Source organism: Pyrgilauda ruficollis, unplaced genomic scaffold (genome assembly GCF_017590135.1).
Source record: "Pyrgilauda ruficollis isolate IOZ18807 unplaced genomic scaffold, ASM1759013v1 scaffold36, whole genome shotgun sequence".
Classification (NCBI taxonomy): domain Eukaryota; kingdom Metazoa; phylum Chordata; class Aves; order Passeriformes; family Passeridae; genus Pyrgilauda; species Pyrgilauda ruficollis.
The window spans coordinates 5,388,460-5,407,104 of NW_024525045.1; the positions used below are offsets into that span (position 1 = coordinate 5,388,460).

The following is an 18,645-nucleotide window of genomic DNA, read 5'->3' on the forward strand; positions in this document are numbered from 1 at the left end:
AAAACTATCTACATGCTTTCTCCAACCCCACAACCCCAGCTCCATCACAGTCTGCAAGAAGGTGGCCACATTTTTGTGTTTAGTAGCTCTTTTCAGTGTAAAGAGGCCCCAAAGCAGGCAGTGATTCCCTTTATAGCAGCTCAATTTAAAACAAGAAGCTGCTGGAATCAGCTACCTTTTTGATCCATGCAGCAGAGCTGTAATTTCCATTTGGTTCTGTTTTTCCTCCTTATCACCAGTGCTGTCAGAATTCATTCTTGATTCATTGCTGTGGCAGTGGAAGCCCTGAAACCCCGAGGCAGCAGTGGGTGAACGTGGAGATGTTTGGGCTGAGCCGCTATCCCAGGACACCGCGGCTGGCCCGCAGAGGCCACGGCTGCAGGCAAACACGGCCTTGCTCTTGGGTAGCTTCAGGTCCTCAGGAGCTTGTGACCACGCGCCAGAATTATTTAACAGGGAGCCTGCTTTGTGGGAAAGTGAGCAGATATAACTTTTTAGCAATCTGATTTTTGAAACAACCTCAAATTACCCCATGCATGCAGATCCTCACCAGCGCTGGTGAATCTGTACATGTAACTCAACAGATTTGTTCAAAGTTACCTCTAAACATTTATCCCCTTCTTAGGGAGACAGATTCTGAAAACCTCCTCTCTACGTAATACTGGGAATGACAGAGCAGCACTGAGACCCAGGGTCAAAGCTTGTGACAAAGCCAGCTGTGTGCCATGGCCATGCAGTGGAAATCCAGTGGGATCAGAGATCTGTGTCAGATACTTGTCCATAACCTCAACCCTAGCCCACTCAATTTGCTACAATGCAAACCTAACTCTGCAACGCAAAATGCAGGCATCTCCAGAGGCTGAGTAAGCAACACAAGTTTCCACAGCAGTTTTGCCAGCCCCCCCAGTGCCTCCCCAGCACGCCCAGGTCTTTGCAGAAGGGTATCCCTGTGGTCCTGCTGGCACACACTCACGACCTGAGCGTGCTGCCCAACAGCCAAGAGGGACCAAAGGTGGATTGGGAGCACCTGGCCCAGCCCTGCAGCCAGCCCATAGTGCTGCAGAACTGTAAAGCTCAAGGAATCATTTCAAAAAGAGGCTAAGAAAAGGATCCTGCAGAAATTGTGCCCAGTCTCGTTACTGGAAACCTATTTGACGCAGTGAACAAACATGGAGACTTTTCCAGGAAATGTGTTTCTTTATTTAAATAAAATTAGTGCCAGTAGAAACAATAAACTTTAAATACATGAGACAATTATATACAACTCAATGTTAGGAATTATATACATCAGTTTTTTACACATACAAATACATTTATACCAAAAGTAAAGGACGAAGGAGAAAGCAATGGAAAATGTGACAACTTGTGCATGTCAGTCTCATTTGGAAAGTTTCAGGATTCAAGTGATTCCAGGCAAAGTGCCAAAATTAATTTGGCTCCTTTCAAACTTAAAACAGCCCCTTTTAGAATAAATCTACCAAAAAGCTTTATATGGTCTGATCCAAAGTTCAGTGAAGCCGATGGAAAAACTCCCGCTGCCTCCAGCCTGCCCCAGTCAGGCCCTTTCGGAGGGAGCACAATGGAGCCTTTGTTCTGCTGCGCTCAGAGATCCCTGATCCTGCATCCCATTAACCCTCTGAGCCTCCCCAGCGCCAGCAGCACAGCACACTCTGGCTCCAGCTCATTTCTGCCCTTCTGCATTCATGTTTTTCGAGCTGTCTCTCAAGCTCTAATGCCAGTGGATAAATCACGGAGCTACTTTAGTGCAGGAAATACGTGGAGACATTTTGCAAATATTTTGCTGTGCAATGCTTTAGATTCAGGCTCTTCAGCCCTCATGCTTCAAAACTAATCAAAACACTGTAATAAGTTATTATAAAATATAAGGTATGCTTGAAATATTAATTTTCTTATTTGTATTAATTTTTACTTCTTGTAAAAGTGCAATAATTTAGCAACAAATTTCATGAGCATTTGAAAAATGTCACAGTACCATTAAACTGGGGGAGGGGGAAGTCTGTGGTGGTTTTAAAAAGTAGTTACTAACAGCTTTATAGAAATGCATGTGTCACATGCAAGCTGATTTAAAAAAAAAAAGATGTAACACAATGCTTACCTACACTGGCTTAAATAGAGCAGAAAGTCTAGATTCTTTAATGATGTAAATGGGTACAATTTTACTGACCTCAAACAGAGAATTTAACTCCAACAGAGAAGCACAAAATCTTGTGATGGTCCCTGACTCAGCTGATGATTTCAGTGGGGCCAGGAATTCACCCTTGCTAGGTTAAATTCCATTCAGAATTCCACCTATTTTTCAAGGCATCTGTTTGAGTCTTTCTACGTCTTACAGCCTGTAACAAAGATCTTTTAACATCTCCTTTAACTTACAGATCTTTGCCTTTAGTGACCAAATGTACACATCTTTTAAAAACACAAAAGCAAAAAATGAAACCACCTTTCCTGTTAGTAACTCGGTCCCAGGCTGGACTGCAGCATAAGGTGGTGAACCTGACCCAGCCAGTGAATGTATAACTTCAGCAAAGACATGGAGAAGTGTCATGGCTCTGGAGCCAGGCTCTAAAACTGCACAGGAACTCAGTGCCTCTTTTTTTCTGCCTTGTCTTTTGCTCTTTCTGTACCTCAAGCCAGTCTCCAGCCAATGCTGCAATCTCCCTTCAAGTACAGCATCAACAAATGTTCAGCTTTTGAGGCCGCATTGAGCAAATGTGCTGCTGGCTGTGGTTTGTCATAAGAAAAACACAGTAAGAGTATTTCTAGTCTATCACAGCTTTGTGTGAATGAGCATTACCCATCATCTTTAAGAACCAGGCACTTGCATGAGGGTAACTTCCCCAAACATTTCCCAGATATTTACAGAATTCTGAAATATGCAGAGACATGCCAGTAATAATTACCTCATTAGAAAATACGTATATATTCACCACGTTCTTAGCTTTCATAGTAAGAAATAATAATAGAAAAATTAAAATTAAGCAACCCAATTATGTGCAAGTTACACTTTGAAGTTGGGTACCACTGCTTCCTTGTCCTGCCAGCTCTCAGGAACACCTTGGGCCCAGGAGCACAGATACCTGTTCAGAGTTCATTGGAGAGCAGAAAAGTAGAGCCACAAGTTCTTAGTGGGAGCTCCACTCACGCTTTGGCAGCTGATCAGGGGAGCCCTGCAAGTGCTAGGAGTTCTTCTGGAGGTTTTCCACAGAACCCTCGCTGCTCTCGTTGAGGGGCGTTTCTGACACTTCCCCCAGCTCAGTATCCAGCACTTCCTCCTGGATGGTGAAGTGCACATCTGGGGAGGAGGACTCGGAGCTCACGCTGCTGCCTTCCATGGAGCAGATGGCACAGGACAGGGATGGCACCATGCTCTCCTGCAGCATGTTCAGCATCGTGGGCATCTGCACGGATTTCAGCCCTGCTACGGTTGGTAGAGGCTTCACAGCTTCCCCCCACTCTCTCTCCTCGTCTTTGTAGAGCAGAAGCAAGTTGGATGACTTCTCTTTTCTTTTGGATTTCATGTAGCCAAGCATTATTCCTATCAGGAAGATCCCGTAGAAAGACATGACAATCAGAATGTAAAAATACTCGTTGCTGTTGTTCTTCTCTGTGCTGCTGGGGGATTCAGCATCAAGCATAGCTTGGGTCACATTTGCATGGTCCATCTTTAGCATGGAAAGAGTTTTACCAGAGCTAAAGCCTAGAGGAGAATGTAAATGGATATGTAAGATCAAACTTCAGAGCAAAGGTGTAAAAGAAACACCTGGAAAAAAGTTACCCCAAACTCTTCCTTATTCCTTGTAATTGTAAGCTTGCAAACCCCACACCTGATTCAAGCTTATTATACCTCTGCATATTATACCTCAGCCTATTATACCTCTGCATTAGTACTGTAGGTGAATGAACTCTTATTCAGATACAGAAAACATTAAAGGAAAGAAAACACATAATATCTTGAATTATAAAACCCCAACCCATATGATTAAAAAAAGAAAACTATATAGAAATTCTCTGCTAGGCACTTATAGTTTTGTGCTACTTGATCATGTTTCCATGGTGGGGGAAAGTTAGAACTATTATTTTATTCAGTGATGCAGGAAAAAAAAAATAATCAAAAAGCAACTTACGGTGGTATGCAAGTAATTCCTCCTTTTGCAAAGCTCAAGAGACCTTTCCTCCACCAAATGCCGGGTGTTCTGAAAACTTTCCTCTGCTGCAGTTGGAATAAATAGCTCTCAAGAAATGTTTCATCACGTGTTTTAGAGGCACAGTTTATAATAGTTTTGTGTTGGAGTCAACAGATGAACTTGAAGGATTGCAGTTCAACCCACTGAACTCTTAACAGCTGTGAAAAGAAAAAGAGTTGGGAATCCAGATTTTACTCTTTCCTAACCAGTTCCATGCTGGCTCTTTCAGCTTGTGAATCTGCTCCTTTAACATCCCAGTTGCTAAATCTGACCCCTTACCCTGAGAGCTGCTACACAGAATGGAAAACCTGCAGATTGTCATTCTATGTTTGTCACAACATATAGAAAAATATACATGTGCATTTTATATTAGACACTACCAAGTTATTTACATGTCTGCTATACAGAGTCTTCTCTAGAGAGACAGAGGAGGAAACAAGTTATTTTCTTTGGTCAGGACTAGTGACAAAGCTTTAGAAAGTGTGTGCAGAACAAAGTGGTGACTTTCAACTCACGCTGCAGCTCCACTTTGCCACGAGGTGAGGGGCTGGGGAGAACCTGGCCCTGAGTCTCCAGTGAGTTTTGGATGGATGGGTGCTGGTGCTGCCTAACTTTGGGCATCAAAGCAGCAGCTGTGGGATCTAGGTTCTCCACATCATCAGCGGAAGGGTGCAGACTCCTCCAGGGAGCAATTTGGAGCTCCTGAAGTTTGCAGCTGCTTTTGCCTCCATAGAAGCAGCTAAGAGTTAATGCTGTGGGCAGGACATTATGCCTAAATAGAGGCCAGGGCCACTGAGTTAATGGTGACTGAAGCACAAAGGGATGTTAGCAGTTCCTGGGCAGAGGGAAGCTCTCTGAGTGACTGCTGCAGGCTGATGGGCAGAGCAGGACACCTCGCAGCCCACTGGGGAGCGGGGGTGCAGCCTGGGTTGCAGGGCCCACAGAGTTCCCAGTCATCAGCTCAGTGGTACAGGAGGCTCTGAGACCCCCTTCCAACACGTAAGCAACAGTCCAGGCCATGGGAAGAAGGAGGCCCAGCTTGCACCTTAGGGATTTCATTTCCTTATCCTCCCCATCCCTGTTCTTCACACACAAAGCCCAATTAGTCAGGGCCCACATGTGAATGTCACCCCTTCTGCAAAGCTTCAAGGATGTTTATGTAACAGAACACTCCACTTCCAGAAAGCAGTGGACTGGTGCTGGAGTTTCCCAACGGTAGGTCTGGGGTTTTTTTCCCTGCAGTCACTTGTGGATTCTTTGCATAGACAGCAAATTCTTTTCCTAACTCTGCCCTTACAATCCCTCTGAGGTAAAGGCAGATAGGATTAACTTCTCTTCACATGTAAGAAAAGGCAAGAGAGAGAAGTTAAGCAACTTTAGATGTAGTTGAGGATTTGAGAAAAGACAGGATTGCATCTGCGTTTGGAACCAGCATTTTCCATCACTTCTCTGAACAACTACAGAAAGAAAGGAAAAAATTACATTAGCCAGATTGCCCTCTCTGCACCTTAAAATAGAGGATCCTCCCTTTAGGATGTTGGTTTTATCTCCCTGTGCATTCCCATGTGATCACTCAGGAGCTGTTGATGTTGGGCTAACGTCTACTGGGGTTTCATCTGACAAAATCTGTCTGCAGCACCAGCTTGCCAAGTCTGAATTCTTCTTCCCTGTTCCCGACAAATTACCAAGCAGGCAACAAGAGCACATCAACTGTAGGCTAAAGCAGAACCCAGAGCAAGTCTCTGGATTTTCTAGCTAACTTTAGGGAATATTTACTTCACAACTTTCTCAGCTCCATGTGATATCTGCCCTCCCCATTCAGCTCTGGAAATTTGGGCGTTGAAAAATTAAAGACAACATGTCCGATTTTAGCAACACCTTCTCATGCAGGACTTCACACACTTGTGAGGAAGCGCCTTGCATTGTTGGGTCAATGAAAATTGGTTCAGTACAAGGAGAAATCCTTTCTCTCTGCCAATGAAACCCTCTTGGAAGTTGCTTGATCCTGGGAACAAGACCAACTGAAGCCTGTCATCAGTGTCACCACGCACCTGGACACAAAGGACACCCAGAGGCACAGACACCCCAGGGCTCCCAGCAGTGAGCCAGCAGAGCAGGGGCAGACCAGCTCTTCTGTGGGCACCTGCATGTGCAAACAGACTCTTTATTTGCTCCAAACCCTCGTGTTCTTCATGTAGGTGAAACTCTGTACAAAATTACCAAGAAGAACTGGAGCACCCAACTGGAACACATGAAGATTGCTCAGGTACATCCATAGATTTATGCGATTCCCCAAAAGTTTAACTGAAAGATGACTGGATTGCATAATTCTGCAGAATTACTGACGAAAACTCTTCGCAACTATGTTTACTTTGGCTAGCTGATGACAGCTCTTCTCCATCTGTTAGCCCATGGTTCTTAAAAACAGTTTTATTTTAAAAAGGCCTGCAAGGAATTCCTGAGCCTTCTATAGATGTGAAAAGGAGGGATAGAAAGGCACTGGGGAATAACCACCTGAAAAACATGGCCACTTGTTTACTGATGCCATCAGTCAGCTTTCTCAAGCTGTACTCTGTAGAAACTATATTTTTGTCTAAGCACAAGACCTACAAAGTTAAAGATTGGAGTTTTAGTTTTGTGTTTAGAAATTATATTTGCTCCAAATTATGTTGTAAAGCCATTGATCACAGCAAAAACTTGCCTAATTTGAAATAACTTATTTTTAAAGTTAAGCTTACTAGCTACTTCTTTTTTGATGTCTCTTTCTTTCTTCCTTTCAGATCAATTCTTTTCCCCAAACTTCAGAGAATTTTCCCTGAAATTTCACTTACACATCTCTTATGCTTTCAGCAATTGCCTCTCACATGTTCCTCTTTATCTTCTTTGCACCCACCCCTAACAATGCTATAATGTTTAAGAATAATCCTTGTGCTGTTGCTACCACCTTCCATATTCCCCCTCTGGAAAACATTCAGGCCAATAAAGCAGAGCAACAGCCAGGCACTCCAACAATGAAAAGGTCACAGCATAGTTGTTGATGCCAGATTTTTTTTCTCAAGGTCCCTGTCTCCTAGAGAGCCTTTTGTGGCAGCAACCTCCGTCACCGAAGGACGCAAACGTTGAGGCTTGAGGCATCCCACGGGGCAGGAATTCACAACATGGCTTAAGGGATCATATAATGTGAGCCCTTTCTCCAAATAAAAATTTGAGGACGGTCAGAAAACTGAACAAAGACAGAATCTATTATGAAGACAACATGAAACCTCCTTAGAGACCCAGATGACTCTACAGGCTGCCATGGAAAATATATGCCTAACCCTTCATTAGGGGCATAATCCATGCTCTGATGCTGCATTTATCTTTCTTGCCCCAGTTAGTGAGTTAATAAAACTAAAGACACCAAACAACTGTTAAAGGGCCAGCTCCTGGGGGAAGCTGAGCCTGTTTGATGAGTGTTTGCTGGCAGTACCACTCTAAAGAGTACCCAAGTATGTGATTTTTCAGAGTTATCCTCTGAAAAAAAAAAAAAAGAAAAGAGAAACAGGAAGCACAGAGTAGTTGGGGTTTTTTCTTCCTGCACATGCATATTTAATGGAAGCAATGTTTGATAATTTACTGCTAGGGAAAAAGGAAGGGAGAGTTTTGCCATGCAAGTACTATTTTTGATTCAGACCTTCCAGACACTACATTTGGCAAAGGACAACCAACCAATGGTGATCAAACAGATGATCAATATATTTCACTCACACATATTACTTCAATTAAAGTTGGAGCTGCTTTTGACACCATAAAGGAAGACATGATAAAATAGATGTTTATGGTCCTGATTTGGTCTTGCATTTAAGGATGTGCCACACTGAGATGTACACACTGATTTTCAGTCCTGGTGAAAATCACACACACCTCACTGAGCACCTGAGCCAAAGCCCCCTAAAGTTCCTGGCACTGCCTCTCCTAAAACAAACATCAGCACCTGCTCCTTTCAAGTTCTGTGCAGCCCAGTGAAGCCTGTGAGTGTGTTGGAAGAAAAGCTAGTTCAAAAGCAGCAATCCACTCCCCCCAGAGCAGGCAGTGAGGGGCAGAAGCAGCACAAGCCACATGCCTCCTCACTGTTAAGTGTGCAAACAGCATGAAATTCATGACCTTTACTATGTGCTGTTAGCGCTTCTATGCCTCATCAGTTCAGCCACTTAAGTGAAATTAATCTAATAACACCTACAAACGTCTTGTGCTGGGAGGCACAGCATGGTAGCACAGTGGCAGATCACCAGATCCCAGAGAGGAAACAACCACTGCATCCACAGGCACAAGGGCTGGGCTGGCACTGAGCTGCTGGCACATGGCTCCAGGTCCAGTGTCATTTTCCATCACTCTCCCTTATTTTTCATACTGCAGAAATAGATGACATTCTTCATAAACTTGACATGAGCAATTTCTAGAGGAAGATGGCAATTTCCTCGGTGTCATCCATAATATACTGTGTTGCCATCTGGATGCCAAATGGGAGTAATGGTCTGATCTGCTATTAACTATAAAAAACTTAGTAAAATGTTACAGCTCTGCCTTGTTACTTACACCCTTCATTAAAGAAAACATGCAAATATAACTCCAGAAGAAGCACGCATCAGCCTTCTCTCCAGCTTCAGAGTTCAGTTTGCTTTAATTTGAATTTTATTTAACGTTCATAACAGATCCATATTCATAAAACTTGAAATTTCTCAGGCCTTCTCTGCACACAGGGCAGAAAAAAACCCCAAAATTTAATTAATAGAAGCAAATACAGGGTTTAGCAGCATCTCACAGCCAAGGTGACCATCTGCACTCAGCTCTAGCAGTGGCAAGAGATTTCCCAGAAGCCACATCTGCAGTGTTCAATTGCTCTGCAAGCACACAACAAAGATCTGTAAAGGCAAATTGGTTTCAGATTCTGAGAGAAGACAAGCAACAGAAAACCTCAATGATATCTGTAATAACAGTTCAGACTAAATTTAGATTTACTGTAAGGCATGTTTTGTGAGAGTCTTGGAATTCTGAAGAAGCATTCCTCTTCAACCTCTAAGCTGAATTTCAGAAAGCTAGGAGTGACGGGAAACAGAGTGCAAACAGGTAACTCTCATGATAGCAATAACCAGAAATTACATTCAAAAATTACAAACTTTTCAGTGGTTAATATGAGAATCTGAGTTCAAAGTCATCACAGCCTCAATTATGTTTCCTGTATCTAAGACAGGTTACAAAGTTATTCTATCAACATAGATGGCCATGCAATAAAATGAAACCTACACTTCACATTACCCAGACATTTTCTTTTGATGTGACACAGTGAATGTAGTGATGCTTGATTTGAAAATACTTTTTTTAATTTTTCCTTTACTTTTTCTTCTGCCAAATATAATTATCTGTTGGATGCACTACCTTTAAAAACAAAATTAACTCAAAGATTACTTTGCTTTTGGAGTCAAAGAGTAGATTCAGCCCTGTGTTCAACAATATTTGCTTCTATTTGGATCCAAAACAGCAAGAAAAATACTAAATTCTGGCTGCCACCGAAACAAAAAAAAATTCAAGAGCGTTTAAACGCTATTAGCAGTGCTTAGGAGAAATTCAAACACACAATTCTGGCAAATCCAAACACACAATTCTTTCTGTTCAGCAAAGAGAGAGTTCTTGCTCTCCCAACTATGGAAAGGTCCTTATTTAGGTCCATTCATTCTCCCTGAACAGCTTCTACCTCTAATCTGCTCAGAATTAGCACTTTGGTTTAGTGAAGGCTTTTTAACAAAAGATTTTAAATAAGGCGATATGTATCAATATTTATTCGGCTTTTGAAAAATTCCTCTGCAAGCAGTGTGAAGATCTCAGATTTTTCCTTTTTTTTTGTAAATTTTAAGACTTTCTATGACAAGAGAAATTCAGCAATGCCAGTAATTGCTAAGCATAAGAAATAAAAAGGATGAAACCGCTAAAAATATTCAAGTGCTCAACTTGAACCCTCACCTGACTACAGATCATAAATTAAAGATCATTGGAAAAGCTCAGAGCTGCTTGCCCAGCGTTAGGTAGAAAGCTTATGGAGGCACTGATAAACATCTAGCAGTCCAGTTAAACACAACCAGAGATCAAGAGGAAAGCATGCATTCCCTGTGCCAGGACACATTTTGTTAGCATGGGCTCACAGCAGCTCACAGCCGAGCATCACCTGTCACCACTCAGGCAAGCTCATTCTCACCCCAGGTAATCTCCTCCTCCTCACTTCTGGGGGCTGTGGAGAAGCCCAGCAAGGCATGGTCATTCTGCTTTGAGCTTTTTAGAAAAAATAGTATTTGGAAGCCAAGGAGAACAGGGGAGCAGGATGCTCTCCCATGAAATGAACAGGGCAAGGTTCACACATGCAGCGACTTCACTTGCCCGGGTTCAGAGGTGTAACCATTCTCAAAGCTGATCACACTTCAGAGAGTTTGAGAAGAAAAACAAACAGACAAATATTTAATCATGAGGGAAACCACAGACTCTGAAATCAAGGAGACAGCTCTTGCTTAGTCCTACTAAACCACAGCATTGTGGGTTTAATTTTCATACATCAAGGAATGGTAAAGACGTCAACATTTAACAATGCAAGTTCTGCCTCAGACATGCCCAGAGCTCCCCCTGAATCCAGCAGGATTTTAGTGAGTGCTAGGAATACAGCTGCTAATACAAGGCAGGATACCAGACTGGTTTCCAGCATGGTCTGTGTCTATTTTTCTGCCCTAAGATTAAAATACCTGCCATTAAGGGGTACTTCATATCAAGTTCTGACACTGCTCTTGAAAACACAACATTCAAAAGAGACTGGAAAAAGAGAGGGAAATCATCATGGCATTTACTACAAAAACAATTCTGCCCTTTTACAAACTCACACCATAAAGTAAAGACTACCACCTGAGTGTCACAGTGATCTTCCATCCTCCCGAGGACAGAAAATACATGCAGGGGGAGATTCACTCTCCTCTCCCAGAAATAGGTGCAAGGCAGAGATGAAAGGAACAGAAAGTGCTATCACATAGCACACATCCAGCCCAGCCAAAGCCAAAGCACTTGCAAGGCCTTAGAGGAACAACCCACACTTTTTTTCATTGTTAGTACTTCCAATCCTGCAAAATGAGTTCACAAAGAAAGAAGCAGCCCATCCTCATTTCACAGCCATGTCAGGATAACATCCCAGGTCACTGTGACCTTCGGCGCTTGTGAGGTTTTCATTTTCACATGAGCACCAGATGTTGAGCCCTCTCCCTCTCATATTCACTCTTCTACAACACCAGGCACTCTGCATCATGTGCATTTGTAGCACTCCCTCCGAGTTTTTGTTGTGACACCTCCCCATTTAACTGTAGCTGTTACAGCAAACATCCATTAATTTCAGCTCTCAACCCTGTTGACCGGAATCTTCATGGGATTTCAAATACAGCTTAGATTACATCACTGCTGTTCTCAACAGCAGTCCCCTTTCAAGCTGAAGCAAGTAAGATAGCACTTCAGTTTGATCTATTACATCTTGGCATCTGTTGACTGTATTCACTTTTTAGAGCATTCACTTTTTAAAATACTCAGAACAGCTATTTGTATTCTTGTTCCAAAAGTCTGCCTTGGAAACACAACAAAAGGAGCAAAATAGCAGTCTGGGGTGTAAAGAGCAACAAGAGGATGGACCCCAGGTGTACAGCAAAGAGGACAGAAAGTATACACAAGAGGCAGCAACAGCACGTGCATCCTCCCATCCAAAGGGAGGGGCTCTGCCAGGCAGAGGAGGGAAAGCAGCAAGCTGTGATTTCTGAACCTGAGGCTAAGATTTGTTCCTGTGTTTCAGTGTTTTGGTATTAGTCCTGATAGCCATAGCTGTGAGTGTGCAGGGAAAGGGTCCCTAAATGCACAATGTGTTGTAGGCAGTGCAGGATCAAGCCAGCTCTAACAGGACAGCATTTCTTCCTTAGCTGTTAGGAAAATTGTATTTCCTTCAGTTAACACAAGCACTCCTAATCCAGCCTTGTGTGGACAGGTGATAGAGTCTGAATAATCTAATCCTCCACTACCAGCACCTTGGCCAATGTAACAGCCCCCTGAACCCTCCCATACCTCCTGCATGAAAGACATTCGGAAGGAGTTGCAAGAGACCTGGGAAAGCCCAAGGAGAAGCCCTCCTGACATCTCCCTCACCATTGCTGTGAGTGCCCCCCCTGCAGATCAGGTACAGCCAGGGGTTGCACTGCCATCACACTGAACAAAAGTGTGCAGCCCCTGGGAATCACTGCCACATTCCATGCTGGGTCTGTGCCCACACCACCCACGGAAAACTGTCCCTGTGCCATGTGGGAACAGAAACAGGAGAGAGCACACATCAGCAGTGCAACAAGGCTGATCAAAGGAATCCAAACTAAATTCCCAAATGGATTATTAAAAAATTATACCATAGAAAAGAAATTTAGCAATTAAAAAATGCCTACTGTAAGCAGGGGTGGTTTACTTGCAAACGATAAAATAAACCTAAAAACCAGAGGGGATGTATATTTGAAATGCAGTCTTTTATATCTCAGTGGGCAGACATGAAAAAATTTTGTTAAAGCAAAGATAACCATTGTTTTGATGTAACTGTGCTTCTAGAACTTAGGGGAAAACTCTCTCTTCCTCTCTTGGCTGCTTGTGACATGTGAATAATCAGCCCTAAGTAAACAACATGTGGTCTTGTGTGGTCTTTTCATACGAGGTTGGTATTTCTCTTGAAACTAGGAAGTGACAGGAAGTGGGGAGTTCTGCACAGATACAGGAGACCTTGTGCTTTCCCAGCAAACTCTGGAAATGCAGTGTGTTTGAAGAAAAAAATTCATTCCTGTTGCAGATGGGAAATGCAAAAAAATTACGTCTAAGCACATGGAATGAATAAATGTTTCTTTGAATCACATGACTAAAGAATTTTGCGTATTTCTGACTCTTTCATGATCATTTCCATGCTCCAGCATCACTGAGTACCAGTCAATTCTTAAACTGAAGTGTTGAAGGAGGTCCTGAAAGCAGCATAACTGTGGCATTATTTGCAATGTAGTTCCTGATGTGTGGTGATTGCTGACATAAATCACCCAGCTGGGGAAGGGGAACAGTGTCCTGGCAGACAGAAAGGCTCAGCCCAGCAGGGGCTGTGCTCCCCTTGCAAGGAGTCCATTAGCTGCTTTCTTCAGCAAGGCTCCTGAAAGAATGATGAGTGTTTAACATGCTGCTGCCCATTTTCACATCCACATGGGCTGTGGAACGTTTGTGCTGGTTTTCTGAACAGCTGCCCACTTACCCAGCCCAGCATGCCCCAACTCCTCCCACCATGGCAGGGGATGCACACAAAGCATCAACTCGGTGAGTTTTCCAACTGCCTGCTCCCTTTCCCTGCCCCAAAACCTCTCTCCCACATGATCTATGCATATCCCCAGCCCTCCCTCTGTATGGTTTTGACCTCCATCCTGCCCAGCCATTCAATCCAGCTCAGCCAAAGCCCAGGAGGGGTTTGCTCCCTCCAGGCACCCTGCAGGATGTGGCTGGGTCCCGTGTCACCCCGGGCTCAGCTTTGTGCTCTGAGGAGTTCAAAGGCAAGAGGACACAGCCTACTCTCATACACAAAATCCTCCCACTCTGAACTGAAAATGCAAACTGGAAGTCATTGCTTTGCATACTGGGACTCATGTGGTCCTTGCCTTCCTTTCTGGGCTGGTCACCTCCTGAGTTAAACATCCCACCACCTTCTCCCTCTGTGACACTTGTCCCTCGCCTTTGATTTCTCCCAAGTTATCTCATTTTCACAATCAGTCCTTCAAAAAACAGGCTGCCAAAGCATCTCCTTAAAAGCCCTCTAAAATCAATCTACTATCTTGTAGGGTGGGAAGTGAGATAGAAAAAATATTTTAAATAACACTAAAATACTATGAAAAATACTCATATGCACTCAGTACACATCCTTGTACTTGTCTATACTTTCTGTATCTTTCCTCTGATATTACTGCCTGTAAACACAATGTGTCATATCAAACCAGATTGCTGTGTTTGTGCTGGGACAGGACTGTGTTTTTCTGGAACTAAATACCTCCCATTTTTCTGAGCCCTGAAACAGCAATCACACCCCATAAGTTTGGGAAGCACTCTGGGCTGGGACAGCTCTGCAGGGTTCCAAGTACTTTCCCAAAACCTCCTTTCAAGAAAGAGCTGCCCAAACCTGTTCCTCCCTTCTCCCCAGAAATGAACTCTCTCTGCCAGATTTCCCTGGGGGTGCAGCTCAGCACCTTGCTCCCCACAGCACCAGCACTAGGGCTGGTGCAAGGCACATTCCAGGAATGCTTCCAGCTCCTAACCCTCCTCCTTTTCCTGAAAGTTCACCCATGCTTTAGTCAGATATTTTTATTTTAAATAGTTGCTCATTTGAAAGCAGAGAGGGGTGTATCTATTCTGGAAGGTTCCCTGCTCAGGTCCTCATTGCCTGCTATATCCTATTAGGACTGGAGCACAGACCAAGGAAATATTAGTCTGAATTCATTTCCATTTGTAAATAACAGATTTAAATGAAAGAGTGAATGCAGATTTAACAGCATTAGGATTAGCTAGCAGCATAAGCAAAAAAAAGAACAATGAAAAAAAACTCACCAAAAAACTTTTTAAAAGCCAGTTCTTTGGGATTAAGGAGTTTTGACAATGAAGCTTTAGAACCAACCAACAAGTCAAAATATGTCATTATTTTTCTCTAAACCCAAGAACTAACAAGAAAAACAAAATAAAATCCAATGTTTTGGTCTATTTTAGAGTTGTTTTTTTTTTAATATCAGGATCTGAAGATTACTACAGAACATAACTAAAATGTAAACAGCACAAGATTGCCAGTGATGAGCTGTGCCAGGGTGCAAGTTTGAGATGACAAGGGCAGAACCAACTTGTTCTGGACTCCTTCATCATGTGGGAGTGAATAGAACAAAATTTATCTCTTCCAGTCATGAGAAGGATGAAAGGCAGCTGCAGAGCCACTCAGACAGGCACAGGTCAGGAATCCCTGAGGATACCACCACCCTTCCCTCTGTCCTGCCTCTGCTGCAGCCCCACGGGCTCCTGCAGCCCTCTCAGAAGGCAGGGCTGAGCTGAGAGACATTTCAGGATCCCAAACGTTCCTGGCAGGAAAATCACAACCCCCCACTACAGTTCATTTTAAGGAAAGAAGAATCTCTTCTATTACAGGCAGTGAACCAGCACAGGCACAGCTGGGAGCTGCTCAGTTCCACAGGACACAGCAAACCCACACAGATCATTCCCCCCTGAAGTCGCTGGGTTGGTTTGTTTTTCTGTAAGGTGAATCACACTCTGCCCTTTGGGTTTAATACCTACATCCTTTTCTAGAAAAGATTCCCACCACCTCAGCTCTGTAAATTGCCTCGTAACATCCCACTGATGTCAATAGCAACGAGGGTTGGTCACCTCTGTGCCCCAGAACAGCACAAATCTGCCCCTTTGCAGCCACCTCCAGGTCTCACAGCTCAATGTTTGCTGGTCCCTGGTACATCTCTGCCATTAGCTCCCCCTCAAACACAACTCATGTGGACTCTGTTTGGTATTCAACAAACCACAACAGGTTTCCTACGAGTGGGAGTTTTGATAGATCCTGTCTCATAAGGAATCTCAGTGTAGGGAAGTTTAGATCATCACTAAAACACAAATTTGCCTTTTTAGTTTTTTTGGTGTTTGGCTTGTGTCTTTTTATCCTGCCCCCATTACTCATTTCAGGGTCTAATGAAACTCAAAAAGGAAAGAAAAGAAAATTAAACACAGACATTAATTTGGGTACCCAGTACTCAGACACTTCCAATAAATTGCCCCATGCCTTGCTGTAATTTAGCTCAGGAAAGCAGCCATTTTGCTAAATTAAAGATATTAGAAGCCTTAGGAGCAAAGTGATCCTAGGCTTTGCCCCCTAATTTATTTGCATTTTCATTTAATTTCTCTTATTTTACTCAACTCTTCATTTCAGAACTGGTCAAGTTACAGCCACGTGGGTTCATTATCACATGGAAAAATGCACAATGCACGTGGCAGGCCAGTGCCATAGAGTGCAGCAGCACCCCGAGAGCAGCGGCTCCAGCAGGAGGGAGCGGCACATCCCCGCAGCCCCAGTTGCCATGGCTACGAGCGATGCTGGGGAGAGGAGATTGCCATGGCACCGCGGCAAGAGGCCACGGGGCAGGGGACACGCCCCCGATTCCAGATGCCATCCTTTCAATTAATAAGGGATTGTAATGTAGCCAATTACACACGGGTAATGCGGATTTCTGGGGCCACTTCTGTTGGACTAAACTTAGCAGAGGTTCTAATCCAGCTTTAAAAACAAGTGGCAAAACCGCGTGAGTTTGTTAGAATAAATCACAGACAAAACATACTGGATTTCTATTGTTATAACAATAAAGTGGGGGAAATGAATATGGACTAAACGTAAGTAAAAACAAAACGAGGATCCCTCACACCTACACGAACTCCATACTACTTTCTGAAGACGAAAGGTGGAGGCTTCCTTCCCAGCAGGCAGATACAGGGCAAGGGAAACCGAGCAAGCAGCAACCTCCTCTGTACCAGGATTTTTAACACTGGAAATTTGTCCAGGCCTGGGAGTGTTCAGAACTCACTCTGTGCGACTCACAGGCACTCCTAAGCAGGACAGTGTTATCAGCTGCCCCCGTTTAATCAGATACCTTGCAGCAGAGACACTCACCTCACACAGCTGAGCTGTTGCCAAGACACCATTCACACTTCTGACTCCCCATTAACATCAGCTAATAATGCTCTGCCCTGGGCTTTCAAAGCGCTCCAGAAGGATCCAAGGCTGCTGTAAGAAAACAGGGCAAGAGAAAAAAGCTTCTTGCTCTTGCAAGCAGTCAAATTAAGTTTAGCCCATGGCTTTTGCACGCCTCAGATAACCAGGAAACCCAAAAAATAAAATCCTAAATCCATTACTTTAATCATTTGGGGATCTGAGTTGTGAATTTTGAATTACAACTTGCTAGGAGCGGCAGGAGCAATTAAACTTTAAAAAGGAGACATGACCATGGGTTCCCCTGCCTCCACCCGTTTCTCCCTCGAGTGCTAACAAGCTCTCTCTGCTTACATCCACAGCTGGGTCCCTCCTCCTTCCCTGGAAGCCCACAGCACAGCCCCTACCCTTCCCAGCTGCTGCTTTCCCAGTTTGTTCAGAACACAGACGATTTGAGCAGAGATCAGTCAGGGGCACAGAACTGTCCATCCTGAACAAAGCTTTTGGGATCAGCATGCCAGGGCTCGGGAAAACCCTGCTGCAGAGGCTGGCCAGCACTGCTGCTCCTCAGCACGGACAAGGTCAGCGAGGCAGAAAAATTCCAGCCAGCCTCATCTCACCCCATTATTTTGCCCTGACTGAAACGAACTGTTATCTTTGACCCTACTCTCCTCCTAGGATGCAATCACAGCACTTGTGAAATGCTGCTGCTTCTGCAACACCAAATCCTCGGCGGGGAAATCAGTGCTGTAGATGTGAGTGTGAGCAAGGGCTGCAGGCACTCAGCAAGCACCACGCTCCAGGACTGCGTGTCCCAGGCCCTGCTCTGCTGACACTTCATCTTCACCCTTGGCAGCAAGGGAACAGGGGCACAGGGAGATCAATGCCAAGGCTGCTGCAGGAAGCCAACAGAGCAATGAACGTCCAGCCTCTACTGCAGCAACCAGACTGTTCTTACCCTCAGGCAGGTTTGTGTCAGACCTTATAACTTGATATTAGCCTCCAGAACAGGTAAAATAAAGAAATCCTTACATCTATGAAAAAGAACACTGCAGGCAAATAAAAGAGGGATAAGAACCCCAAACCAACACATTTTGTTGAGGTTGGTGTGACCATACCTGGGTGTGAGAAGTGGACATTTCTGACTTGCACCCTTCATTCTGTCGCTAGACACGTCACTGGCTCCAGGACCGAGAGGAAAACACGACTGGGTCACTGCCCAGCAGGAACACGACCTCCAGGGAGGTCAGGGGCTCTCCCCTACAGCAGGAAAACTACAAAGGATGGATTCAGAAGAGATAAAGGCTTTTTTATTTTGCTCTGCTATTGTGAAATAGACAGTCAAAATCTTTTCAAAATAAATAAAGTAGGACTGGGAAGATAATTCTTTACAGTAATGAAAGGTATTGCTTTTTTCTTGATCCAAAATGTGAGGGAATCAGGTCAGAACCACGGGTCTTTGCTCTTGTGGGAGATTCCCAAATTCACAGGAAAACAAATGTGGCTGCTGCTCACCCAGTCATCCTGCAGTCACCCAGCCATGCACGCAACTGCTGTCGTAACTGAGTCATTGAGAAGCTACAAACATTTCCCACAATTTTCCTCTAAGGTTGTGGGGTTTTTTTGGTCTAGTGACTGAAAAGAAAA

General features: G+C 44.0%; 1 protein-coding gene across 1 annotated transcript; it reads right to left on the minus strand.

Annotated features, from left to right (window-relative positions):
* Window positions 1-1,198: 1,198 nt before the first annotated feature.
* KCNE4 (potassium voltage-gated channel subfamily E regulatory subunit 4) lies at window positions 1,199-4,228 on the minus strand. Its single transcript, XM_041475822.1, has 2 exons — window positions 4,143-4,228; window positions 1,199-3,715 (listed from the first exon to the last, which is right to left on the minus strand). Exon 2 carries the CDS (start codon window positions 3,687-3,689, stop codon window positions 3,195-3,197), a length of 495 nt encoding a protein of 164 aa, XP_041331756.1. The 5' UTR covers window positions 3,690-3,715; window positions 4,143-4,228; the 3' UTR covers window positions 1,199-3,194.
* Between the last annotated feature and the right edge of the window lie 14,417 nt (window positions 4,229-18,645).

Bases quoted from the DNA above. Each gene is read 5' to 3' on its own strand.
- KCNE4 (XM_041475822.1), bottom strand. From the start codon at position 3,689: ATGCTAAAGATGGACCATGCAAATGTGACCCAAGCTATGCTTGATGCT.